Source organism: Panthera onca, chromosome A2, assembly GCF_046562875.1.
Source record: "Panthera onca isolate mPanOnc1 chromosome A2, mPanOnc1 haplotype 2, whole genome shotgun sequence".
Classification (NCBI taxonomy): Eukaryota; Metazoa; Chordata; class Mammalia; order Carnivora; family Felidae; genus Panthera; species Panthera onca.
This window is the reverse complement of record NC_138340.1, coordinates 81,435,925-81,462,632: the sequence shown is the minus strand read 5'-3', so window position 1 is coordinate 81,462,632 and position 26,708 is coordinate 81,435,925. Positions and strand designations below refer to the sequence as shown.

The 26,708-nt window shown below is 36.7% G+C and overlaps 1 protein-coding gene and 1 pseudogene across 2 annotated transcripts in view; both read right to left on the bottom strand.

Annotated features, from left to right (window-relative positions):
- The window catches only part of FBXL13 (F-box and leucine rich repeat protein 13), a 210,341-nt gene that overhangs the window by 116,759 nt on the left and 66,874 nt on the right, over positions 1 to 26,708 (bottom strand). For both annotated transcript variants that reach the window (XM_078442538.2, XM_078442539.2), the window contains 2 exons: positions 8,456 to 8,551; positions 5,916 to 6,048 (listed from right to left, as the gene is read on the bottom strand). In XM_078442538.2, coding sequence (XP_078298664.2) covers positions 5,916 to 6,048; positions 8,456 to 8,551 — 229 coding nt within the window. The remainder of the gene's footprint in view (positions 1 to 5,915; positions 6,049 to 8,455; positions 8,552 to 26,708) is intronic.
- Positions 10,473 to 10,558, bottom strand: LOC132680012 (U2 spliceosomal RNA; annotated as a pseudogene).

Sequence of the window (26,708 nt, the reverse complement as noted above, 5' to 3'; positions counted from 1 at the left end):
TTGGTTTCCATACAACACCCAGTGCTCATCCCAACAGGTGCCTTCCTCAATACCCATCACCCACCCTCCATTCCCTCCCACCCCCCATAAACCCTCAGTTCGTTCTCAGTTTTTAGGAGTCTCTTATGTTTTGGCTCCCTCCCTCTCTAACCATTTTTTTTCCTTCCCCTCCCCCATGGTCTTCTGTTAAGTTTCTCAGGATCCACATAGGAGTGAAAACATGGAATCTGTCCTTCTCTATATGACTTATTTCACTTAGCATAACACTCTCCAGTTCCATCCACGTTGCTACAAGAGGCCATATTTCATTCTTTCTCATTGCCATGTAGTATTCCATTGTGTATATAAACCACAATTTCTTTATTCATCAGTTGATGGACATTTAGGCTCTTTCCATAATTTGGCTATTGTTGAGAGTGCTGCTATAAACATTGGGGTACAAGTGCCCCTATGCATCAGTACTCCTGTATCCCTTGGATAAATTCCTAGCAGTGCTATTGCTGGGTCATAGGGTAGGTCTATTTTTAATTTTTTGAGGAACCTCCACACTGTTTTCCAGAGCGGTTGCACCAGTTTGCATTCCCGCCAACAGTGCAAGAGGGTTTCCGTTTCTCCACATCCTCTCCAGCATCTATAGTCTCCTGATTTCTTCATTTTGGCCACTCTGACTGGCGTGAGGTGATATCTGAGTGTGGTTTTGATTTGTATTTCCCTGATGAGGAGCGACGTTGAGCATCTTTTCATGTGCCTGTTGGCCATCCAGATGTCTTCTTTAGAGAAGTGTCTATTCATGTTTTCTGCCCATTTCTTCACTGGATTATTTGTTTTTTGGGTGTGGAGTTTGGTGAGCTCTTTATAGATTTTGGATACCAGCCCTTTGTCCGATATGTCATTTGCAAATATCTTTTCCCATTCCGTTGGTTGCCTTTTAGTTTTGTTGATTGTTTCCTTTGCAGTGCAGAAGCTTTTTATCTTCATGAGGTTCCAATAGTTCATTTTGCTTTAATTCCCTTTCCTTTGATGTCTCAAGTAAGAAATTGCTGCGGCTGAGGTCAGAGAGGTTTTTCCCTGTTTTCTCCTCTAGGGTTTTGATGGTTTCCTGTGTCACATTCAGGTCCTTTATCCTAATGGAGTATTTTTCACTCTTAAAAAAGAGAGAGATTCAGATATGAGCCTCCACATGGGTGAAACTTGCAGACATGATGCTAAGTGAAAGAAACCAGGCTCAAAAGAGCAGATATTGTATGATTCTACTTATATGAGGTAGCCAAATCCATAGAGAAATAAAGTATAATGGTGCTTGCCATGGGTTGGTAGTAGGGAGAAATGGGGAGTTCATATTTCATGGTTCAGAATTTCAGTTTTGCAACTGAAAAAAAAAACTTGGAAAAGTTCGGGAGGTGGATGGTGATGATGGTTCCACAACAATATGAAGGCACAGAACTGTACACTTAAAATGGTTAAAATGGCAACTTTCATGTTAAGTATATTTTTCTACAACAAAAAAAGAACTAAAAGTTGGTTATTTGAAATGATCAACAAAGTTAACAAACCTGTAGCTAGACTGACCAAGAAAAACAAGAGGGAAGATGAAAATTTCTAAAATTGCAAATGAAAATGATGCATTACTGCTTACTTCAAGGTATAAAAAGGATTATAAGAGAATTCTATGCACAATTATGCCTCAACAGATTGGTTTACCTACATGGAATTGGCAAATTCCTAGGAACACACAAGCTATCAAACTTGACTCAGGAAGAAACACAAAATCTGAATACATCTCTAACAAATAGGTATATTAAATCAGCAATCAAAACACCTCCAACAAAGAAAAACCTAGGGCCAGATGGCTTCAGTGGCAAATTCCACCAAACATTTAAAGAAAAATTAACACCAATCCTTCTCAAACTCTTCGAAGATGTGGAAAAGGAGAAAATAGCTCCTAACTCATTCTGCGAAGCCAGTATTACCCCGATAACAAAGCCAGGCAAAGACGTCACAAGAAAGGGAAACTATAGGCCAGTATTCCTTTTAAATATAGATGTGAAAATCCTCAACAAAGTATTAGCAAAGAAAATACAGCAGCATGGTGAAAGGATTATACACCATGAATAAGTGAGATTGGTCCCAGGAAAGTGAAGGTGGTTCAACATATAAAAATCAATCAATGTGATAGCAACATATTAATAGAATGAAGAAAAAATCTCGGTGAAAAACCATTTGACAAAACTCAACACCCTTTTATGATTAAAAAAAAAAAAGACTTGGAATGAAAGCTTCCGGAGATATGTGCCCTGCCATTTGTCAGAAACTCACCCCAGTGTTCAACCACCATTGCCAACATGAAAATCTTAGGTCAAACCAAAACATTAAATGTTGCCATCTCGAGTCCATTTTCTTCCTTCAAAAAAGAGATGTATTTAATAGTACATTTTTCTGGGGACAGAGAGTGAGTTTGGGTGGCTAGCACATTTTTTAAGTTTTATTTAAATTCCGGTTAACATACAGCATGATATTAGATTCAGGTGTATAATACAGTGATTCAACAATTCCACGCAATGCCCAGTGCTCATCACAACAAGTGCACTCCTTAATTCCCATCACCTGTTTAACACAATCCCTCCACTTACCTCCCCTCTGGTAACCATCAGTTTGTTCTCTATAGTTTAGAGTCTATTCTTAGTGTACCTCTTTCTTTCTTTCTTTTTTTTTTCTTTGCTTGTTTTGTTTCTTGAATTTCACATGAGTGAAATCATAAGGTATTTATCTTTCTGTGACTTCTTTCACTTAGCATAGTACTCTCTGGTTCCAACCATGTCGTTGCAAATGGAAAGATTTCATTCTCTTTTATGGTTGAGTAAAATTCCATTGTATACATACTACTTCTTTGTCCATTCATCAGTCAATGGACACTTAGGTTTTTCCATAATTTGGCTATTGTAGATAATGCTATAAACTGGATGGCTAGCACATTAAGGCTTACAATTATTTTAACTCTTTATTACTAATAAAGTAATAAATTCATTCAAGATAGCAGACTAAGCCCATATTTCAGCTTTCCTCTCCTACCCAAATTCTGAGAAATGATTTTTTTTTCAAAAATTTGTAATATCTCTGGAAAACAAAACAGGAATGGTATTGGTGGATCAGAAATTAATAGTTCCTAAAATTCCAAAGGCAGACATGACCAGACTGAATGAGGAACAAACAGAACATGGCTGCTGTAAAAAAAGGAACAGCATTATATCTCTATAAAGAGTGTATCCCAGAAATAAAAGATATAATAATAACACTATTCTCATTAAAAACATGAAAAAAGGAGTCAAGAATAAGACAATATGGCTCCATATCCCTGCTACTGGGAGAAAAAAAAAAGGAGAAATAAAAGATATAAGACTAGGAATGAATGGAAATAAATGATCTGCCTGTAAAACCCAAAAGAATCAACTGACAAACTGTTAAAACCAAGAAGACACTTTAATATGTAATCAAATACAATAACATAAAAACTATAGCTTTTTTCAGTATCAGCAACCAGTCAGAATTATCCCATTTGGTATATTTTATTTATTTTTCTATTTAAAATAATCTATATTTATTATTTTTCTATTTAAAAAAAATTACAGATACACTTGAAACTCTTTGTGAACCTTTTCCCCATTTCATTCAACTCTGTCCACCTCAAGAGATAACCACTATCTTGCATTTGGAGTTTTCCTTCCCATGCATGCTTTTTACATTTTCCTTAAATATGTATTATTGAAATTATTTCAAAAGGTAAAGTATATATTATTTTGCACATTGAAAACTTGTATGCAAATGGTATTAGATTATCTATGTCATTCTGCAACTTGCTTTCCCTCATATATCTCTAGACTCATGTTGAGTATGTTGGTATTTACATGTTTATGGCTTTCTTTCTCATTATCTGAAATCAGTATGAATGTACACTTTTCTAAATATGTTTTTTCTCTCATTTCCAGAAATATATAAGGAAGCTGAAATGCACCTTAAAAAACAAATGGGTTGGGGTGCCTGAGTGGCTTAGTCATTGAGTGTCTGACTCTTGTTTTCAACTCAGGTCATAACCTCATGGTTTGTGGGTTCATGCCATTAGCACAGAGTTTGCTGGGTATTCTCTCTCTCTTTCTGTCTGCCCCTCCCCCACTCACATACTCTCTCTCTTTCAAAATAAATAAATATATATGTTAATGCAATGGACTGAATGTGCCCCTTGGCCAAATTCACATGTTGAAATCCTAGCCCCCTGTGTGATGGTATTAGGAGGTAGGGCCTTCAGGACATAATTAGGGTAGAGCTTTCATGAATAGGATTAGTGCTTTTATACAAGGAACCCCAGAGATCTCTCTCTCTCTCCTTCTCTCTGCCATGTGAGGACACAAAAAGATGACAACCATCTATGACCTAGAAGAGGGTCTCTCTAGACCTGATCTTGGACATCCAGCTTCCAGACTGTGGGAAATAAGTTTCTGGTGTCTACGAGACTTTATTATGACAGCTCAAACTGACTAAGGCAATTAAATACACATGTCACAGTGAAAGTACAAAGCAGCTGGGAGAAAATTGGAAATAACCTCAATATCCATCAAGAGGAAGAAAGTTAAATTATGCTACATCCACAGTATGGAAAATGAGTTTAACGATTTAAAAATAATTTAGTAGTTCTTTTTTTTTTTTTTTTAATTTTTTTTTCAACGTTTTTTATTTATTTTTGGGACAGAGAGAGACAGAGCATGAATGGGGGAGGGGCAGAGAGAGAGGGAGACACAGAATCGGAAACAGGCTCCAGGCTCCGAGCCATCAGCCCAGAGCCTGACGCGGGGCTCGAACTCACAGACCGCGAGATCGTGACCTGGCTGAAGTCGGACGCTTAACCGACTGCGCCACCCAGGGGCCCCAAAAATAATTTAGTAGTTCTATATAGACTGACATGGAAAAATTTTCAGGATATAAAAGAAAATATAAAACAATATGATCCATTGCATATTAAAATTTTTAATTGTGTATTTTTAATCACATATATGTAAATGTATTTTAGAAAAACAGAAAACTAGGGGTGCCTAGGTGGTTCAGTTGGTTAAGCACCCAACTTCAGCTCAGGATATGATCTTGTGGTTTGTGGGTCCACATTGGGCTCTGTGCTTGCAGCTGGGAGCCTGGAGCCTGCTTCAGATTCTGTGCCCCGTCTCTCTCTGCCCCTCCCCCACTTGTGCTCTGTCTCTCTCAAAAATAAAATAAAAACATTTTAAACAATTTAAAAAAAGAACAGAAAACTAATACCATTGAATACCTTTGAGTAAGTTAATGGGTTTGAGGGAGATACAGGAAGGTTTTTTGCTTTTTACTGTCTATTGTTAGAATTTTTAAATTGATAATATATTCTTATATTGTATTTTTTTTTAGTAGATGAATTGAAGATACATAGATAGACAAATGCTAGACCAAAAAAAAGTGGTCAGTAAGAATGGACAAAGGACCAGAGCACCTGGGTCTCTCAGTCAGTTAAGTGTCTGACTCTTGGTTTCAGTTCAGGTCATGATTTCATTATTTTGTGAGTTCGAGCCCCATGTTGGGCTCTTGTGCTGGCAGCATGGAGCCTGCTTGAGATTCTCTCTCTCCCTCTCTCTCTCTCTCTGCTCCTACCCTGCTCACATTGCCTCCATCTCTCTCAAAATAAATAAACTTAAAAAAATAAGAATGGACAAAGGACCAACTCCCAGATCATACAATCCATTAAGAGTTGACTATATTATAAGCATTTTAAATGTTTTTAATTGGCATTCTTATGGCCTAAGACCATAACTGAAGTGTCCATTTTATTTTATATTTTTCTTTATATTTGTTTAATTAAAAAACATAAAAGCAAGACAAAGAGTTGTAATGAACATACTCACTGACAGATCTCAAGGTTTTCAAGCGGAGAATACAACCACGAAAATTCAAACGCAGCATGTTTAGACGCCACCTTTGCAAAGTAGACACTATATATTTATCTGTGATGATGTTTTTTACTGTGGAAAAATCAATCTAAAAAGGATAAACAAAAGACGTTAAGAAGTGAGAAATATCTTTTGCATGTAAAAATTTTTAATATTTTTAAAGCACCAAGCAACATTTCTTCACCACATCTCTCATTTTTTCATTTCTTTGTTTTCATGGTCATTCTGGAGTTTAATTACAAACACATTTTTTTTGTTCATGGTCATTCCCAGGTTTAATTGCAAACAGATTCCAAATGTCCAGTCCAGGTCGACAGCTGGGAGGACAAGAGTCTCACATCTACCCCACAACAGAGTTGATTGTCTTGGAGTGACCTGGATAGCCCCCCATCACCCCAGGTGAGCCCCAAGCCTGCTTCAGTGTCAATGAACTCATCCTGGGTTCATTATTAATGTATGCCTGCTTCTTTATTCATGAGCACAGACTATGTGTTAAGTTCTTGACTATGGAAAAGACAATTCAGAGCGAGAGATTTATAGTGGCCTTTTCATAACTCATAATTTGGAGGAGGGAGGTCTGGAGAGAAGGAAAGAGGACTGACTGTACCTGGCTGATTGCATGTAAAATTGAAGAGCACAGAGGTTTATGTGAGTGCTGAGTGATGAGGGCTGGTTGACAATAACATTGATATCATAGTATTAATAATGTCTTTCAGCTACAAGATTAAGTTTATGAACTTCCAATTTCTCACTGCCTTCTGAACACAGCTATTCTTTGTGCTAAAATGTTTGTTTTAGCTGTGCCACATTTGAGCACTCCAAAATGAAGGCAAAACTAATAGAAGATGAAGGCAAACGTAGAATTGCAGAAAGAGAAATGTGCTGAACATAAAGCCTTCCTACCCAGGCTTTGTTCTTCACTGACATGTGCTCAGATTTTCTCTGACTTAACCTATTGAGAAGTGCTAGTTTTTTCTGCCAGGGCAGAAATGCTAGCTTTTTCTGCCAGGCTTCTGCAGGATTTGTCCTGATCTTAATGTCATATATATTCTTTCTCTTTCCAATCATTTGGATTCTTTTTTTTTTCTTTCCTAATTCTTTACAGGTTTTCCAAAGAAAAAAGTAACATTCCCCAATCTGTCACATAAGAAAGAGATTTATTACTTTAAACCATTGATTCTCAAAGTATGGTCCTGGGACCAACAGCATCAGCATCACCCTTGAACTTGGAAATACTAATTCTCAAGCCCCACCCCAGACCTACTGAGTTAGAGACTCTGGGTTGGCAACCAGCAATCTGTTTTAACAATCCCTTCAGATAATTCTGATGCATTCTGAAGTTTGAGCATCACTGCCTTAAACTAAAAATAAACCTAAGGCAGGAATATTAAATTTGGTAGCTAAGATGGATTAGCCGAGACAGAAGCACATTTTCTTCTTGCCATTGTTGCACAAGGTGAGAGTGGAAGCCAAGTGAAGCCAAGAATGGAATGTCAAGAGGTTGACTTGATTTATGAGTGGTACCTGTCAGCCCCTCTTAGTTTCTTCGTTTAAGGTTTAGAATTTATGTGGAATGGTTCCAGCCACCTATTCATAGGTCGGTCTGAGCACATGATGTTATAAGTCTTCTGATCACTAGCAGTTAAGGAGGGGTGGTAAAGTCATCTACTAACTGGACATTAGGTGACAGGGAAGATGTTGCCACCATAACACTAGTTGACAGCATAAATTATTACAGAGATTAAAGTATCATCCAAGGAAAAGAAAGAAGTCAGCAGGGGCAATTTATGCTTATTTTTTGTTGTTGGCTGAGACCCCTCCCCAGTGTCTCATTGGAATAAGAAACACAAGCATGTTCTAGGTTACAAGAATAGTATAAAAATAGTACAATGACAAGGATAGTATAGAGGTACCTGCCTAGAAGTCTATATTAGAAAACGCCTGAGTGTATATGTGTCTGTGTGCATGCAAACACACTAAGAATATCAAACAAGTTTTGTTTACATGTCGTATATTTTAGCCCTATTTCTTGTTAGTTTTTTTTCCACTTTACTCTATATTTTGTGCTATTTTGTTATGTTTTTTAAACCAATAATAGGGGCTGATATTTATTGAGTGCTGCCTACATGCCAGGCTTTATAGGAAGCACTTCACTTGCATTTCCTCAACTTATCTCTGCAGCATCCTGAGTGAGGCAATGTTAAGTCTAATGCAGATCTAACGGAGCTTTGTTTCAATTTAAAAATAATATTTGATTTATATCTACCATTCAAATTAGAAAATACTTATAGTCTATCTCTTAAAATAACATTATTATCTTTCTGTCTTTTCCTTTGGACTTGTGCCTGGGCAGAAGAGAAACAAATGCACCTACTGTTTGTGGCCCTGTGGGGGGAGCAGGGGAAAAAGTAGTCCCTAGTACAGTTGGCTTTTGTGGGGATCGGTTCTCCTTTAAGAACTAGGATCAAGTCATAGTTCAGGTAGTGTCTACTTACACCATTCCACAACGAGCTTGCTTGTGTCATCAACATCCAGGAGTGACAAACGTGACTACATATTATTTTATCTTTTAAGCTGAGGTAGAAGAAAATCTAAACACAAAGAAGAGAAATACACAATTTTGAAAACTGTGTGAATTTGGATATAACTCTTCCACTTACCTTTTGTTGCTGTTGTTAATCATGATAATATAATTCATATTGTAGTAGCAGGGGTTTAAGTGCTGGAATTTTATCTGATGATAGGAATTTTATCTAAAGCACTGGAACTTATCTGATGATGCCTTTGATATAATGTGATCTTTACAATTGATAGTCACAGAAGGATAGGGAAGAAGATATGCAGATTTATTTTCTGAATGACAGTGGCTTTCTGCTACAAAATGAGTGATTTTTCTAAATAGATGGTACGTAGAAGATGGTACATAGAAGACATTCAATGATTGCTTGCTGAACTCAACTGGATTCTTTTTAAAGTTAAAGAATTCCTAGGAAGGGCACCCGAGTGGATCCAGGGTGGCTCAGTCGGTTAAGCGGCAGACTTTGGCTCAGGTCATGACCTCATGGTTAGTGAGTTTGAGACCCACGCTGGGCTCTGTGCTGACAGCTCAGAGCCTGGAGCGGGCTTCAGATTCTGTGTCTCCCTCTCTCTCTCTGCCCCTCCCTTGCTCATGCTCTGTCTCTCCCTCTCTCTCAAAAATAAATTTTAAAAAACATTAAAAAAAAAAAAGAATCCTAGGAAAGATCAATAAACCCATCTTGCCTTCTGTTTCTGGAATAACAGTAGACTAGAAAATCTGCAAGTCCTCTTGACACAAAATATAAGTAAATGATAAAACAAACCTTTTAAAAAATATTTCTTTAAATATTTTTTTAAATGCCAGCTTCATTCAGCTATAACTGACATATAACATTCAAGATATTTTAAGTACACATTGTGGTGATTTGAGGTACATATACATAGTGAAAGGATCCCCCTCCCGCAGACAGTTAATTAACATATCCATCACCTCACATATTTATCTTTTTTCTTTTTGATGATAACATTTAAGTTTTACTCTCTTAGCAAATTTCAATTATACAACACAGTGTTATCAATTAAAATCACCATGTTTTATGTCAGATCCTCAGACCTTATACATCTTATAGCTGAAAGTTGTAGCCTCTGACAACCACTTTTCTACTCTCTAAAACAAACATTTTTTTTTTTAACATACCTGGGTTTTTAAGAAAGTAAAGAAAATATCCAGGCCCAAAGTCTTTGTAAACCCAGACTCATAAGAAGGTGTTCAGTATAGTTGCTCTACATAAGGGAGCAGTGGAGATGGTTGCTGCTTTGCATAATAAATAGATTCAGATTTTACTGGTCATGCAGGGACAGAAAAAGTTACCAAGCTTGTACAAAGCTGGGAGTCCTAACTGAGTCAGAGAGATTAAGAGGAACAGACAGAGTCAGAAAAGAGGAAAAAGAGAGAGAAATCCAGCATTATTAAACAGACAGGATTAAACAACAACAACAACTACCTATTTGGTGAGGAAAAAACTAAGGTAACTAGCCTGGGATTAAAAACAAACAAACAAACAAAAAAAACCCAGAGATTTTAAAACCAAATACTAGATATATGGATTGGAATTTTATTATTTGTGGGGTCCAGTTTATTACCTTTGTAATTGGATTTGATACATTAACATACAAAGAGCCGCGAACTTGGTGGTAACTCTGGGATATTTGGCAGAAATAAATACCATTTCTATGAAGAGACACATCTTCAAACCATGCCTTTTAGGATTCCTACAGATTAATCCCCCCCAAAGATGAGCTTTCAATAGAAATTACAAAACGTATGAGGGAAAAAAATGGAGTTTGCCTACAATAGACCCTTCACAAAAGAACTTCCAAAGGACAATGGAATCAGAAGAAAGGAGTGAGATGGAAATAGTAATGATGGGCAAAGAAACTAAGTATGAAAATAAAACCATTAACCTTAAAAAGCATGTAATGGTCATGACTAATATGGGATACAAAAACAAGGTGGAATAAAAACACTAGATAGTACTAATATTCTACACTTGATCTTAGCCAAAAGGCCGAGAAGCGATGATAGTACTAATATTCTAAGATTGAAGAGAGAGAAACCAGAGTTTAAGTGTTTTAAATTGTAGTGATTATGAGAAAGAAAGTATGGGTCATAATTTACTTTAGGCTTTATTAAGGTAAATTCACATGTTAAAAATATTTCAGAGAAACCACTGATATAGTAGAAATAGAATGCATATCTTTTAAAGCATGAAAATGGGAAAAAGGGGATAGATTTTTTAAATTAAAAAAAAAAGGCAGGAAAGGAGAAACGAAGCATACAAAAAAGAGGATAATAGTATAGTAGTAGAAGAGAAATATTAATCCAGTTATATCCAGTAACAATAAATTTTTAAAAATCCATTAGTTAGAAAACAAATATTCCTAATGATATTTTTGCTTAAATGTTTTCCCTCTGATACTACCAGAGCTATAAACTTTCATCATTTTGTGTTCATCTTGTTCAGAGTTGTATTTTAGATAGATTTTTTTAATATTAGATAATATTTATTCCCATTGTAATGAAGAGAAAACTGAGGGTGAAAGACTGTAAGAACCCCTCTATATGACATGTAGACTGATGTGACAGAGCAGGAATTCAGGTCTATTTTTTTTAATTAATTTGTTTTTTTGATTGAAGTATAGTTGGCACACAATGATACATTAGTTTCAGGTGTTCAATGGCAATTTGACAACTCTATACATTATGCTGTGCTCACCACAAGTGTAGCTACCATCTGTCACCATGTACGCTATTACAATACCAGTGACTATATTTTCTATCCTGTACCTTTCATTCCTGTCACTTACTCATTCCGTAACTGGAAGCCGATACTTCCCACTCCCCTTCATCCATTTTGCCCATTCTCCCATGCCCTCCCCTCTGTCAACCATCAGTGTTCTGTATTTATGAGCAAGTTTCTGCCTTTTGTTTGTTTTGTTGTTTAGATTCTACATTTAAGTGAAATTATATGGTATTTGTCTTTCTCTGTATTACTTCTTTCTCTTAGCATAATACCCTCTAGGTCAATCTACGTTGTCCCACATGGCAAGATCTCATTCTTTTTTATGACCAAATAATATTCCATTGTTTATATATACCACATCTTCTTTATCCCTTCATCTATCAGTAACATGTAGGTTGCTTCCATATCTTGGCTATTGTAAATAATACTGCAGTAAGTATAGGGGTTCATATATATTTTTGAATTAGTTTTTTGTTGGTAAATACCCAGTAGTGAAATTACTAGATCATTTGGTATTTCTATTTTTAATTTTTGAGGAGCCTCCATACTGTTTTCCACAGTGGCTGCATCAATTTACATTCCTACCAATAGTATGTTCCTTTTCCTTCACATATTTACCAACATTTGTTATTTCTTGTCTTTTTGATTTTAGCAATTCTGACTGGTATAGATGATATATCATTGCAGTTTTGTATTTCCCTTATGATTAGTGATGTGGAGCATCTTTGCATGTGTCTCTTGGCCATCTGGATGTCTCCTTTGGAAAAAAATATTTGGGTCCTCTGCCCATTTTTAAATTGGATTATTCTTTTTTGTTGTTGTATTTGGATACTAACCTATTATTGGATATATCATTTGCAAATATCTTCTCCCATTCAGTAAATTGCCTTGTCATATTATTGATGGTTTCCTTTGCTGTGCAAAAGCTTTTTTATTTTAGTGTAGTCCCAGTAGTTTATTTTTGCTTTTATTTCTCTTGGCTGAGGAGAACTATCCCTAATATGTTGCTAGGACTGATGTCCAAGAAATGACTGCTATGTTTTCTTCTAGAAGATTTATGGTTTCAGGTATCATATCTAGGCCTTTAATCCATTTTGAATTTATTTTTGTGTATGCTTTAAGAAAGTAATCCAGTTTCATTATTTTGCATGTGGCTGTCCAGTTTTCCCAGAGCCATTTATTCAAGAAACTGTGTTCTCCCTATAGTATTTTCTGCTTCCTTTGTTGTAGGTTAATTGGCTGTATAAGCACGGATTTATTTCTGGGCTTTCTTTTGTGTTCTGTTGATACAGGTGTCTGTTTTAGTGACAGTACCATACTGTTTTGATTATTATAGATCTGTCATATATCTTAAAATCTGGAGTTGTGGTACTTCCAGCTTTATTCTTCTTTCTCAAGATTGCCTTGGCTATTTGGGGTCTTTGGTAGTCCTATACAAATTTGAGGTTATTTGTTTTAGTTTTGTGAAAAGTATTATTGATATTTTCATAGAGATTGAATTGAATCTGTAGATTGCTTTGAGTAGTGTGGACACTTCAACAATATTACTCCTTCTATTCTATGAGCATGGTATGTCTTTCCATTTGTTTGTGTCATTTTTAATTTCTTTCATCAGTGTTTTATAGCTTTTGGAGTACAGGTCTTTCACCTCTTTGGTTAAGTTTATTCCTAGGTAATATATTCTCTTTGGTGCAATGGTAAATGGAATTGTTTGCTTAGTTTTTTTTCTGCTACTTTGTTATCAGTATATAGAAATATAACAGGTTTCTGTGTATTAATTTTGTACCCTGCAACTTATTCGTTTATTACTTCTAACAGTTTCTTGGTGGAGTCTTTAGGGTTTTCTATGTATAGTATCATGTCATCTGCAAATAGTGACAGTTTAGCTTCTTCCTTACCAATTTGTATGGCTTTTATTTCTTTTTCTTGTCTGATTGCTATGACTATGACTTCCAGTACTATGTTGAATAAATTGGTAAGAGTGGATATCTTTGTCTTTTTCCTAATTTTAGAGGAAAAGCTCTCAGTTTTTCACCATTGAGTATGATGTTAGCTATGAGTTTGTTATATATGGCCTTTGTTATGTTGAGGTAGTTTCCCTCTAAACCCACTTTGTTGACTTTTTATCATGAACAGGTGTTGAATTTTGTCAAATGCTTTTTCTACATCTATTCAGATGATCATATGATTTTTTCTTTCATTTTGTTGATGTGGTATACACATTCATTGATATCAAATATTAAACCATCCTTATTTATTCCCCAGAATAAATCCTATTTGATTGTGTTGAATATCCTTTTAGTATGTTGTTGAATTTGGTTTGCTAATATATTGAGGGTTTTTTTTTTTTTTTTTTTTTGGATCTATGTTCTTCAAGAATATTGGCCTGTAGTTTTCTTTTCTCTCTTTTTTTTTTCTTTGATTTTATATCAGAGTAATGCTGGCCTTGTGGAATGTATTGAAAGCTTTCCTTCACCTTCTATTTTTGGAATAGTTTGAGAATAGATATTATCTCTTCTTTAAATGTTTGGTAGGATTCACATAGGAAGACATCTGGTCCTGGACTTGTGTTTGTTGGGAGTTTCTTTGTTACCAGATTCAATTTTGTTACCAGTAATTGGTCTGTTCAAATTCTCTATTTCTTTGTTACCAGATTCAATTTTGTTACCAGTAATTGGTCTGTTCAAATTCTCTATTTCTTCCTGATTCAGTTTTAGAAGATTGTATATTTCCAGAAATTTACCCATTTCTTCTAAGCTGTCTAATTTGTTGGCATGTAATTTTTTTTGTAGTAATCTCTTAAAGTATTTCTGTGTTGTCAGCTACTACTTTTCCTCTTTCATTTCTGATTTTATTTATTTCACTTCTCTCTTTTTTTTCTTGATGAGTCTGGCTAGCAGTTTATCAATTTTGTTTATCTTTTCAAAGAATGAGCTCTTGGTTTCATTCATCTTTTCTATTGTTTTTTAGTCTCTGTTTTATTTATTTCTGTTCTGATCTTTATTATTTCCTTCCTTCCACTAACTTTGTGCTTTGTTCTTTTTCTAGTTTCTTTAGATATAAAGTTTGATTGTTTATTTGAGATTTTTCTTGTACATCTATACATTTCCCTCTTGGAACTGCTTTCTCCACATCCCAAAGATTTTGGACCATTGTGTTTTCATTTTCATTTGTTTCCATGTGTTTTTTTAATTTCTTCTTTGATTTCTTTATTGACCTATTGATTGTTTAATAGCAAGTTGTTTATTCCCATGTATTTATGTATTTTCCAATTTTTTTTCTTGTAAGTGATTTCTAGTTTCATACTTTTGTGTTGGAAAATATGCATGGTATGATTTCAATCTTCTTAAATTTACTAAGACTTATTTTGTGGCCTAAGACATGATCTATCCTGGAGAAAGTTCTATGTGCACTTGAAAACAATGTGTATTCTGCTGTTTTTGACAGAATGTACTGCAGATATCTGTTAAGTTCATCTAGTCTAATGTGTCATTCAAAAACACTATTTTAGTATTGATTTTCTCCCTGGATGATTTATCCATTGATATAAGTGGTGTGTTAAAGTCCCCTATTATTATTGTGTTACCATCAATTTCCTCCTTTATGTCAGTTAATATTTACTTTATGTATTTAGGTGCTTTAATGTTGGGTGCATAGATATTTATAATTGTTATATCCTCTTGTTGGATTGATTTATTTCAGGAGGATTTTTAAAGCTTGTCTGACAAAGAGAGTCACAATATCATAAATGAAGGAAATAATTCAAACTATGCACTAAAGATTTATAACAATTCTAAATGTGTAAGCCTCCAATAACATAACCACCAAGATACAAGGAGAAATTGACAAATCCACAGTCATGATAAAAAGTTATATGAAAGATCTCAATTACTGATAAATCAATGTGAGGAAATAAATCTTCCCTGAATTTCTCAATGCTTCTATAAAAACCTTTAACCTCTGGAGGCACAGAAATCTGTATGATATAAAGGTGATGTTTTGCCTTCACTTCCTCTATGTTTTTCTTTCCATATACCATGGGGATTAGATCTATAACCATTTGTCCACTTGTCTAGTTTATTGCTCTGATTCAAAAGGTAGTAGCTCTTCTCTTGTTTCCCCAAGAAGGTCAAATGATTATAGTTTGGCCTCCTCCTTTAGATCAAGCTTCCAAGATGCCAGGAAGATCCCTAGTAATTTACATATAAAGGAGATATGTGTCCCAGGCAGCACCTTGAAGATATCTCTAGGTTATAAAAGCTAGAGACACTGGGGCTTATCCAGCCCTTGGAGAGACATATTTATAAGAGGTCCTGTCTCCCTGTTTTACTTACAAGGACCTATGTGATTATACTGAACCCACCCAGATACTCAAGGATAACTCACCATTTCCAGTCTTAACCACATCCACAAAGATTCTTTTTGTCATAAAGATAACATATTCACAGATTCTGAGGATTAGGACACGGATATCTTTGTGGGCTATTATTCTGCCTACCATACTATGTAAGGAAATCATAAACACTGAATTTAAGAGAGCAGTTACTTCTGAGCAAGGGAAGACAATGCAGTGAGGCTTTAATTGTATTTGTTAAACTTTATTTCTTAAACTGTATAGTGATTACACAAGTGCTCATTATATTTCTTTGCATACCTAAAATATTTTAATAACCTCATTTTTTAATAAAATACATGGAATAAATTTCACTAAATTCTTTCACGGTGAAAGACTAGTACACTGAACACTACAAAACATTACTAAAAGAAATTAAAGAAGACCTAACTAAATGGAAAGACATCCCATATTCATAGACTAGAAGACATAATACAAATAACATATAACAACAAATGGAATTAAATCAGAATTTGAAGTCTGCCCATGAACAAATAAACACCAAAGTATTTTATGAGAGTATTCTATCAAATATCCAAGGAATATGTAATGCTTACTAAAGAATATTAAAATATCATACAACCCAAAGTGATCTGTAGATTCAATGCAACCCTATGAAAACGCCAATCGTTCTTTTTTTCAGAAATGGAAAAACTAATATTCAGATTCATATGGAATTGCTAAGGGCCCCAAATAGCTAAACAGTTTTCCAAAAGAAATAACGTTGGAGGACCCACACTTCACAATTTTAAAACTTACCACAAAACTACAATAATCAAAATAGCATGGTACTGGAATAAGGATAGACACAAAGACAAATGTAATCAAATTGAGGATCCAGAAGTAAACCTATACATCTATGGCCAATTGATTTTTGACAAGGATGCCAAGATCATTCAATGGGGCAAGGACAGTCTCTTCAACAAATGATGCTGGGACAAGTGGATATACAAATACAAAACAATGAATTTAAATACTTATCTCATACCATATGTTAAGTAAACTCAAAATGGATCTACAACCTCAATATAAGAGCTAAAAACTATAAAACTCTTAGAAGAAAACATAGGGGTAAATCTTTATAACCTTGGGTTTGGCAAAGGATTCTTAGATATGACACAAAAAACTGGGGTGCCTGGGTGACTCAGTCGGTTAAGCATCCAACACTTGGTTTCAGCTCAGAGTTCCATCTCACAGTTTGTGAGTTTGAGCCCCACATGGAGCTCTGTGCTGACAGTGTGGAGCCTGCTTAGGATTCTCTCTCTCCCTCTCTCTCTGCCCCTCCCCTGCTCGTGTTTTCTCTCTCTCAAAACAAATAAACTTAAAAAAAATTTTTTTAAAGATACGACACCAAAAGTGTGATCAATGTAGGAAAAAATAAATTATATTTCATCAAAATTTAATACCTTTGTGCATCAAAGGACTTTATCAAGAAAGCAAAAACTTTACCTTTTGTCTGTATGTACCACAAAGGAAAAAATATGCCATCAATTAAGTCAATTATTGAAATGGTCAGGAAGCATTGGAAAGGTACTATGGTAGATCAGATGGACTGAAAACTATACTTACACAATTTTATACATGTACTACACTTGTACTGTTTTTTAAGAGAGAAGCAGCATCATGACAGGGCCTATGCCCAGAGGTAAAAGCAACCTAGAAAAGAGAGGTAGTAGCACAGAATGGCAGTAGAAGCAGAGGACCAAATTTCTGAGAGTATAAGAAATGTGAGAACAGATGACTTGTGCAAGAGTTGTATAAGAACAACTTCAAAGAGGGACGAGGATGGGAAGTAAAGCCCGAAGGACAGCAAACTGTATAGAACTCGTGAATACATGAGGTCAATAAAGGGAGCACCTCTAAGTACCCTCAAGATGCAGGCAGTGGACACAAGAGCACAGCTGCTCAGAGTGTGGACTGAGACTTTATTCACTGGGCCTTTATTCCTGAGTCACCACCACTCCTTGGAAGGTTACTGTCTTAGTTTCCTCAGGCTGCTGTAACAAATTAGCACAAACTGGGTGGCTTAAAAAAACAGAAATGTATTCTGTCATAGTTCTGGAGGCTGGAAGTGTGACATCAGTGTCAGCAGAGCCATGCTCCCTTTGGAGTCTCAAGGGGAGGATCTTTCCTTGCCTTTCCCTAGCTTCTGGTGGTTACCAGCATTCTTTGGCTTATAGTTACATCACTCCAATCTTTGCCTCTGTCATCACGTGGGCTTCCCTCTTATGTGAATCTGTGTTTCTGAATCTCCTTCTTCTTTCTCTTTTTTTAAAAAAAAAATTTTTTTTAACGTTTATTTATTTTTGAGACAGAGAGAGACAGAGCATGAACAGGGGAGGGGCAGAGAGAGAGGGAGACACAGAATCTGAAACAGGCTCCAGGCTCTGAGCTGTCAGCACAGAGCCCGACACAGGACTCGAACTCACGGACCGTGAGATCATGACCTGAGCCGAAGTCGGATGCTTAACCCACTGAGCCACCCAGGTGCCCCTCCTTCTCCTTTCTCTTATGAAGATGTCAGTCATTAGATTTAGGACCCATTCTAATCCAGTGTGACCTCATCATAGCTAATTACATCCAATTCCAAATAAGATTATATTCTGAGTTTCTGGTTGGACATGAATTTTGAGGGGATGCTACTCAACCCAGTACAGTTACCTAACTCCTCTGAATCTGTTTCTTCATCTGCAAAATGAAGTTCTTTGTTGAGGTAGTCTCTCAAATTCTATTCAATACTGAAAATTTTGTGTTACTTTTATGATTTGTGGCCAGATAGTCAAAACTAGCCTCCTAATTGTATTGTCATTGTGTAATCTTTAACGTCACATTTAAAAGGTTTATTTTTTCCCATCATGTGATTAAATTATTTTCAGCTATGAATTTTAACAGTATATTATATATAATCAAAAGAAAGTCTACACCTAATTAGATTGTACCCATCATCTATATGCAAATCCTTGCATAAGTGGAGACGCACTTTCATCTGAAAGGTATACCTACATTCTTATATTGTAGAGAAGAAAGGAGCTATTTGAAGAAGACCACATAATTCCTTTCCAAAATGTAGGGAGTCATTAATTTATTCATAAGTGCATTTAATACTCATTCTTGAGCACCTACTCTATGATAATCGTACTCACTAATTCCATGGAATTTTTCCCAGATATATTTATAAGGCAGGTGTTCCACATCTCAGTGAAGAATAATCTTTTGCAAAGAATTTAAGTGCAATTACCATGAACCTATACTTTCTCCTAAGGAGTCATGTCATTGTTACATAATGTATATTGAGAGTTTAAAAACCTTCATATGTATTTGCACTTGGAAAAACTAGAACCTAATTCCACAGGGAGCGTGGGCTGTCACCAACATGGAAACCTGGGAAGAACATCAGGGCAAGTGCGTGTGGATTCCTAATTCAATTCCTACATAATTACATGGTTATTCTATGCAAGACATTCTAACCAAAAAAAAACAAAAAAAAAACAAAAAAAACAAAAAAAAACGGTAATAGGTGATACAAAAGAAAAGGGGACCTTTTAAGAAAACTGTATACCACTGAAACTGCACATAATTATGAAGTATGAGGCTACTCAATCACCCTATTCAATATGTATCAGTTTCCACTGTTTCCACAGTTGCCATTGTGCCAGGGGGAATTTGGATCTTTAGGAGAAGAAAGAACATCTAGTAGACTGGGAACAAATAGTGAAGTAAGCAAGAGGAATGAAAGCCCACATCACAAGAGAAATGGAGGCATGTAGTAAAGAGGATAAAAAAGGAGAGAAGATCTTTCACCCCTAATAGGGAGAGAACAAAACAAAAAGAATTCACAAATGCAAGGAAGCCTGCTGCTGCCCCTAAGGGGTTGAAACAGGTCCTGATAGTATCTGATCCCAGCTAAGGAATATAAAGGCAGCTACAAGAAGAGTCATCCTAAAACAGTGTGGAGGTTCCTCAAAAAATTAAAAATAGACCTACCCTATGACCCAGCAGTAGCACTGCTAGGAATTTACCCAAGGGATACAGGAGTACTGATGCATAGGGGCACTTGTACCCCAATGTTTATAGCAGCACTCTCAACAATAGCCAAATTGTGGAAAGAGCCTAAATGTCCATCAACTGATGAATGGATAAAGAAATTGTGGTTTATATACACAATGGAGTACTACGTGGCAATGAAAAGAATGAAATATGGCCCTTTGTAGCAACGTAGATGGAACTGGAGAGTGTGATGCTAAGTGAAATAAGCCATACAGAGAAAGACAGATACCATATGGTTTCACTCTTATGTGGATCCTGAGAAACTTAACGGAAACCCATGGGGGAGGGGAAGGAAAAAAAAAAAAGAGGTTAGAGTGGAAGAGAGCCAAAGCATAAGAGACTGTTAAAAACTGAGAACAAACTGAGGGTTGATGGGGGGTGGGAGGGAGGGGAGGGTGGGTGATGGGTATTGAGGAGGGCACCTTTTGGGATGAGCGCTGGGTGTTGTATGGAAACCAACTTGACAATAAACTTCATATATTGAAAAAAAAAAAAAAAAGAAGAGTCATCCTGGAGTCTGAGACTTTTCACACTTCCTGCCCACTTCTCACTCCTCCTGATTCATATGGGAATCGCTGACCCCCTTGGAAGAGACCAGGGATGGCTCTTGGGGTGGGGTGACCATGACATGTTGACCACACACTGAAGCACCAAGAGCACATTTTCATTTTGACCTCAAATGATAGAACTAGGATCCTTAGAAGGAAATCAACAGCAAACAGTTTTCAGCTTTATGTAAGCAAAGACCTCTAGGCTAGTCCCTGGCTTGCACAAAGACTCCATGACTTTAAGATTTTGTCATTCTCTGCTCTCCAAAACAAGCAAGTTCCAAAGGAAAAGAATTTACAGTGTTTGTTGTGAGCACTAAATATATTCTATAAGCCCCTGGTGTTAGATTGATTGGTATCAGCACATGTGTTCCACGCAAGAGCAGGGGGAATGATTAAGGGAGAGCTAAAATGGAGAGGACCGACTAGGAAGGGTGCCAGTTCACAGACTCTGATAGAACATCGGGTGTATTACTGAGGGGACACAGACTTGGGGTGGAGAAGCCTGTTGGAAGAGATGAACTTCCTTCTAGCACAAAAATTCCAAGATTTTGTAATTCATTTCCTCTAAGACAAGCCAGCCAGCTCTCAAAAAAAAAAAGAAAGAAAGAAAAGAAAAGAAAAGAAAGAAAGAAAAAGAAGGAAAGAAAGAAAGAAAGAAAGAGAAAGAACAAACTTTGTGAGGACTAAATCTGTTCCCCCGTAAGACCAATACATAGTACGTATTTGTTAGATTGCCTGGATGGTAATGCATTTCATGTGGGAGTCTTGCTGTAAGAATAGTGGAAAACAAACAAAAATAAATCCAGACACTATTGGCACAGGAGGAAAAAAAGTTACAGTATGAATCTTCTAAATTAGACACAGTTTGTACATCACATAATTATTTGACAGTGTGCACCATCAAATAACAGCAATATCTTCTTAGCAACTGGATAGCACTTAGTTTACAAAATGCCTTTACGCACATACTAGCCACGTCATTCTGCAAGGACTCTGTTAGTGAGTTGTGTAACTGAGAGACCATACCTTAAAGTTGGAGAAATGGAAAAGATCCTTTCTTCTTAGTGGAAAATAAGATATAATAAAAAATAAAAGTTCAGTTTTGGTCCACTAAACGTAATGTGTACCAAAGCCTATATCACAACCTTCAGGTAGGTCTGGTCTTCTGGCTAGGAACAAAAAAGAATGATGGAAGAGTAGGAGAACATGGATCCCTTCCTCTTTCTAAAGCCATAAGTAGGGCTAACAAAGTAGGCATCTACATGGAACGTGGGTAATAGCCTCTCCTAGAGGAGGGATTCCACTTAGGAGGGCTCTCCAGTGCTGATGTCCATCCATACTCCATTGAAAGAGGCAGGCATCCAAGTGAGGCAGAAGAGAGGGGTTTGGGCTGGGCAGGGCAGAAGGGGCATGATGTGGAATGTGGGAACCCCAAGAGTAGAGTGTGAGAAGACCAGTTTGGCACTGGGGTTGGAACCCAAGTGCATGGGAAAGTGGTCTAGTCAATGAGTGGTGACCCCAGGGGAGATAAAGCAGGTGGTCACACTAGGCGGCAGAGGTTGAATTTGGTAGTATAAGAAGCTCATCTGCTCATGAGATAAGGGGATGGCCTGTGTGGAATGTCAAAAATTAAAAGCGCTTAAGGGGGTTATTTGCATGGGAAAGGAGGCCATGCTAATGGGAAGTTAGTATATACAGGGAGGAGATAAATATATCAAATAAGTAAAAATATTAGCAAACTGGGAGCTAGGTTCTCACTCTAGGACAAGGATGTTACAAGTAGGGAAAGGAAGAAAACTATAATTTTGTAATGTTATATTGGAACTGGGATATCAGTAGGAAATTGTGGGTTTCAGTGTATACAACTGGATAGATAGATGAGGCCAAGAGTGGGAAAACCCTCTCTCGAAGCTCATGGAGATTGAATTCTTGAACCAAACAAGGTTCTGTTTGCAAGAAAGAGGAGAGGGATTGACTTAAGTAAGTAGCCAACATCCTGCCAGTCACTGCCCAATAGATCATCAGAGTAGGGAGAAAACACTTTGGGCTCCAGGATGCTTTCACCAATACTTTGACTTCCTGGGTGTTACCCACTAACCTGTAGTAACCTATGGTGACCCTCTAGACTAAGAGTCAGCAAACTTTTTCTGAAAAGAACCAAACAGTAAATATTTTAGACTTTGTGGATCTCGGGGCAAGGTTATAAACTCTTTGAGCAACTGTTCACCAAAAGTTAATGGTGGGTTTTTTTGTTGTTTTTTTTTTTTTGTTTTGGGTTTTTTGGTTTGTTTGTTTTTTTTTTACATTTTATATTTGAAAATATAAAAAACTATTCTTAGTTCAAGGTCAATACAAAAACAGCCTCCCCTCAGGCCATAGTTTGCCAACCCTGCTGTGGACCACACCCATCCCCAGAATGCCTGTGGTGGGCCCAGCTTGGTGGCTTTCCAGATTCTTATTCAGCTAGATCTATGGCACCTGCAAGAATCCTTGGGGCAAGCCAAACTCTTAACCTTACTCACTTCTTGTCATCCCTGTCCTGAGGGTACCCTGTGTCCTAAAACATTCATTTCATCTGAACAAATAGAGCCACATTTAGAGACAAAAAATGAAAACCCCCAAAAGATCTTTTTGGCAACACTGCATTTGCATCAAAAGGGCCAGTTTTCACAATTCCCAGACATTAAAAGTAGAGTTCTGGGGGTACCTGGGTGCCTCAGTCGATCAAATGTCCAGCTCTTGATATTGGCTCAGGTCATGAACTCTCGGTTTGTGAGTTTGAGCCCTGCATCGAGCTCCACACTGGCAGTGCAGAGCCTGATTGGGATTCTGTCTCTCCCTCTCTCTGTCCTTCCCCCACTCGCTCTCTCTCTGTCTCTCTCAAAAATAAATAAACACTAAAAAAAAAAAGTAGAGTTCTGTTAGAATGCAAATGTATGTAAACTTTCACTAGTAATTTAGGTCACTGTAGGCATTTTGGACATAAGTGTTTTTAAATGTCAGAGTAAGCCTCTTGGGTCCATTCCAGCATTGACTGTATACCAGTGGGAGGGTTTAGTATTGGTTTGGTACTGCTTTAGTCATGTTTAGTATTGGTAGGCCTATTCACAAACATTATAGCTTGTATCAACTCTATCCGCATTATACAAATCAGGAAGAGCAGAGAGATTAAATTACATGCCGTAGATTACACAGTGTCTCAGTCAGCTTGGGCTTCTACAACAAAATACCATAGACTGGGTGACTTAAACAACAGATATTTATTTGTCACAGTTCTGAAGACAAGGAAGTCCAAGATCAAGGTACTGACAGGTTCTTAGTAAGGGCTCTCTTCCTGGCTCTCCACAGCTGCCTTCTTTCTGTGTCCTCACATGGCTGATACAGGAAGCTCTGGTGTCTCTTCCTCTTCTTCCAAGGGCAGTAATTCCACTATGGGGACCCAACCCTCATGACTTCATCTAAACCTAATTACCTCCCCAAGGCCCCAATTCCTAAAACTATCTCATTGAGAGCTAATGCGTCAACATATTTTTAAAAAAAATTTTTAAGTTTATTTATTTTGAGAGCAAGAAAGTGCACATGTGTGGGGGAGGGGCAGAGAAGGAGAGAGACAGAATCCCAAGTAGGCCCCTCGCTGCCAGCGCAGAGCCGGACATGGGACTCTAACTCACAAACCACAAGATCATAACCTGAGCAGAGATCAAGAGTCGGATGCTTAACTGACTGAGCCAAGCAGGTGCCCCCGTGCTTCAACATATTAATTTGGTAGGGGTACAAACACTGAGCCCATAACACACAGTTATCCAGAGCTGGAATTCATACTCTGGTTTTCTATATACAGGATTCATTTCCCTACACAATTTCTATAATTCACACCATTCTAGAATAGCAGATTGTTGCTGCCTAACTGCCATCCAGCCAAGAATAGAATGAATTTATTTATTGGTAAAACACCTTTCAGCATAAAATTCAATCTTCACCATATAAACTGTATTTTGAACATTTTCCCAAAGGCGCATAATTATTGGACATTTTCCAATCATAAACTACTTGACAGTATGTAATGATGATTTTCTTAATTTTGCTGACAAATTCTCCTAAGAGATACTCATGTCAAAATTCTGCAAACACCCATCTGTTTGAAGACAAAATTTGTTCAAAAGTAAACCTCAGTTGTATAATGAAGTCATTCACTTCACCCAAAATAAAACTGAAACTTTGACCAGTACAAGGTCAAGTTTTTTGTTCCTTGTTTAAACTAACCATTCCTTTTTGCACAGCATCTAATGTCAAAAAAATATAACAACACTTTCACTTCTAAATACTTAGAGGAAAATTTAACCACATCCCATTAGAAATAGAACTCCCAAGAGTAAAACACTTAACAATCAAACAATCTGCTTCCATGGCTAAATTGCATGTTCTGTTTAACTTACTCTTTAAAATTTTTAAATAATAATACAACACCTGAACTATTCTTAGCAACTATCTTGTTCTGCTTACCCAAAGTAGGACATTTTATAAAAGGGTTTTTTTTTTTGGGGGGGGGGGTGGGTTCTGAAGTTTATTTATTTATTTTGAGAGAGAGAAAGAGGGAAAGGAAGGAAGGGGCAGAAAGAGAAGGAGAGAGAGAATCCTATGCAGGCTCCATGCTGTCAGCACAGAGCCTGACACGGGGACTCAAATGCACAAACTGTGAGATCAAAATCAAGAGTCGGCTGCTAACCAACTGAGCCACCCAGGTGCCCCACAAAGTTATTTTTTTAACTCAGTATTTATGATGCATAAATGGTAGATATTCTAAAAATTCTTTTCATGTATATAGATCTTAAGAGAAAAATACTAAATTAATATCTAAGTTTTTCACTCTGTATTTTTCTTCTTTGTTCCCCCAATTTAAACTTATTGTCAAAAAAGATATATGATCTCTAGAAGATGGTATTCTAAAAACAATTCTACTGTGTTTCCCAAATGCCATTACAAGTCAGAATACTATTTTGGATTAATTAATAAGTTCCATTTAGGTCTGAGCCATGGTGGTTATAGTCCAGCATACAAGCATTGGATCCCAGGGACATATAAACCAATTCTTTCTATAAATGTTCCTTAAATTATTAAAAAATACTTTGTAGGAAAAAATGATTGCACAGCCAAATAAGTGTGGGAAAATCTGATCAAAATGAAATAAAACATTATGAAGCATTTAAGCATTTAAAGAAAGAAAGAAATTTATAGCAAGTATATATCCATTAAATCAATTTCACAAGTATTACCCTTTTAGAAACTAGTCAGAAACTTTTCTTTAGGACCTTCTTTTATCCTCAGAAAGACAATGACATTAACCATTTACTGTGGACCTTGTTATGTTTTTTGTTTGTTTTGGCTTTTTTAATGAAAATTCTTTATCTTCCAGCTTCCAGGATGCCAATTACCCATACTAGTCCCTCCCCCCTCCCTGACTCCTGGTTCTCTGCTCCCTCCATTTGTCCCTATATTAGTCTAGAGAAAAAGAACCAATAGGAGATATATCAATTCAGATATATTGATATATTTTTATGACAGATGGTTCAGTTTAAGATTTTTCAGCATTACAATGGTCAAAAGCCATACGCATTCAGTAGAAACTATACTCAAATTTTGAATTTGGGCTTTTTCCCCAGGCCAGCAGTATGCAGGATGATCCTGGATGCAAGCCAACAACTCCTAGTCAGCCATATAATCACAAGGGTAAACAACTAATACACTTATTCTGTACCCATACAACCATTCTGTTTTTCACTTTCAATACAGAATTCAATACATTGCATGATATATTTAAAACTTTATTACAAAATGGGGTCTTGTGGGGGCACCTGGGTGGCTCAGTCTGCTAACCGTCTCACTCTTGATCTCAGCTCAGGTCATAGTCTCACAGTTCATGAGATTGAGCCCCACATCTGGCTCTGTGTTGACAAAGCAGAACCTGCTTGAGATTCTCTCTGTCCCTCTCTCTCTGCCCCTCCCCTGCTTGTTCTCACTTTCTCTCTCTCAAAATAAATAAATTAATTAACTAAAATAAACTAAAATAGGCTTTGTTTTGGATGGTTTTGACCAACTGTGGGCTAATGTGAGTGTTCTGAGGATGTTTAAGGTAGGCTGGGCTAAGCTGTGCTGTTCTATAGGTTAGGTGTATTAAATGCATTTTTGACTTATGATATTTTCAACTTATGATGGGTTTATTGGGACATAGCCCTATCATAAGCTGAGGAAGATCTGTGTGTGTGTGTGTGTGTGTGTGTGTGTGTGTGTGTGTGGTGTATTTTTTTAAAAAATTTTTAAATGTTTATTTTTGAGAGAGAGAGAGAGAGAGACAGAGCACAGGAGTAGAAGAGCAGAGACAGAGAGAGACAGACAGAGACACAGAATCCAAAGCAGGCTCCAGGCTCCAGGCTCCGAG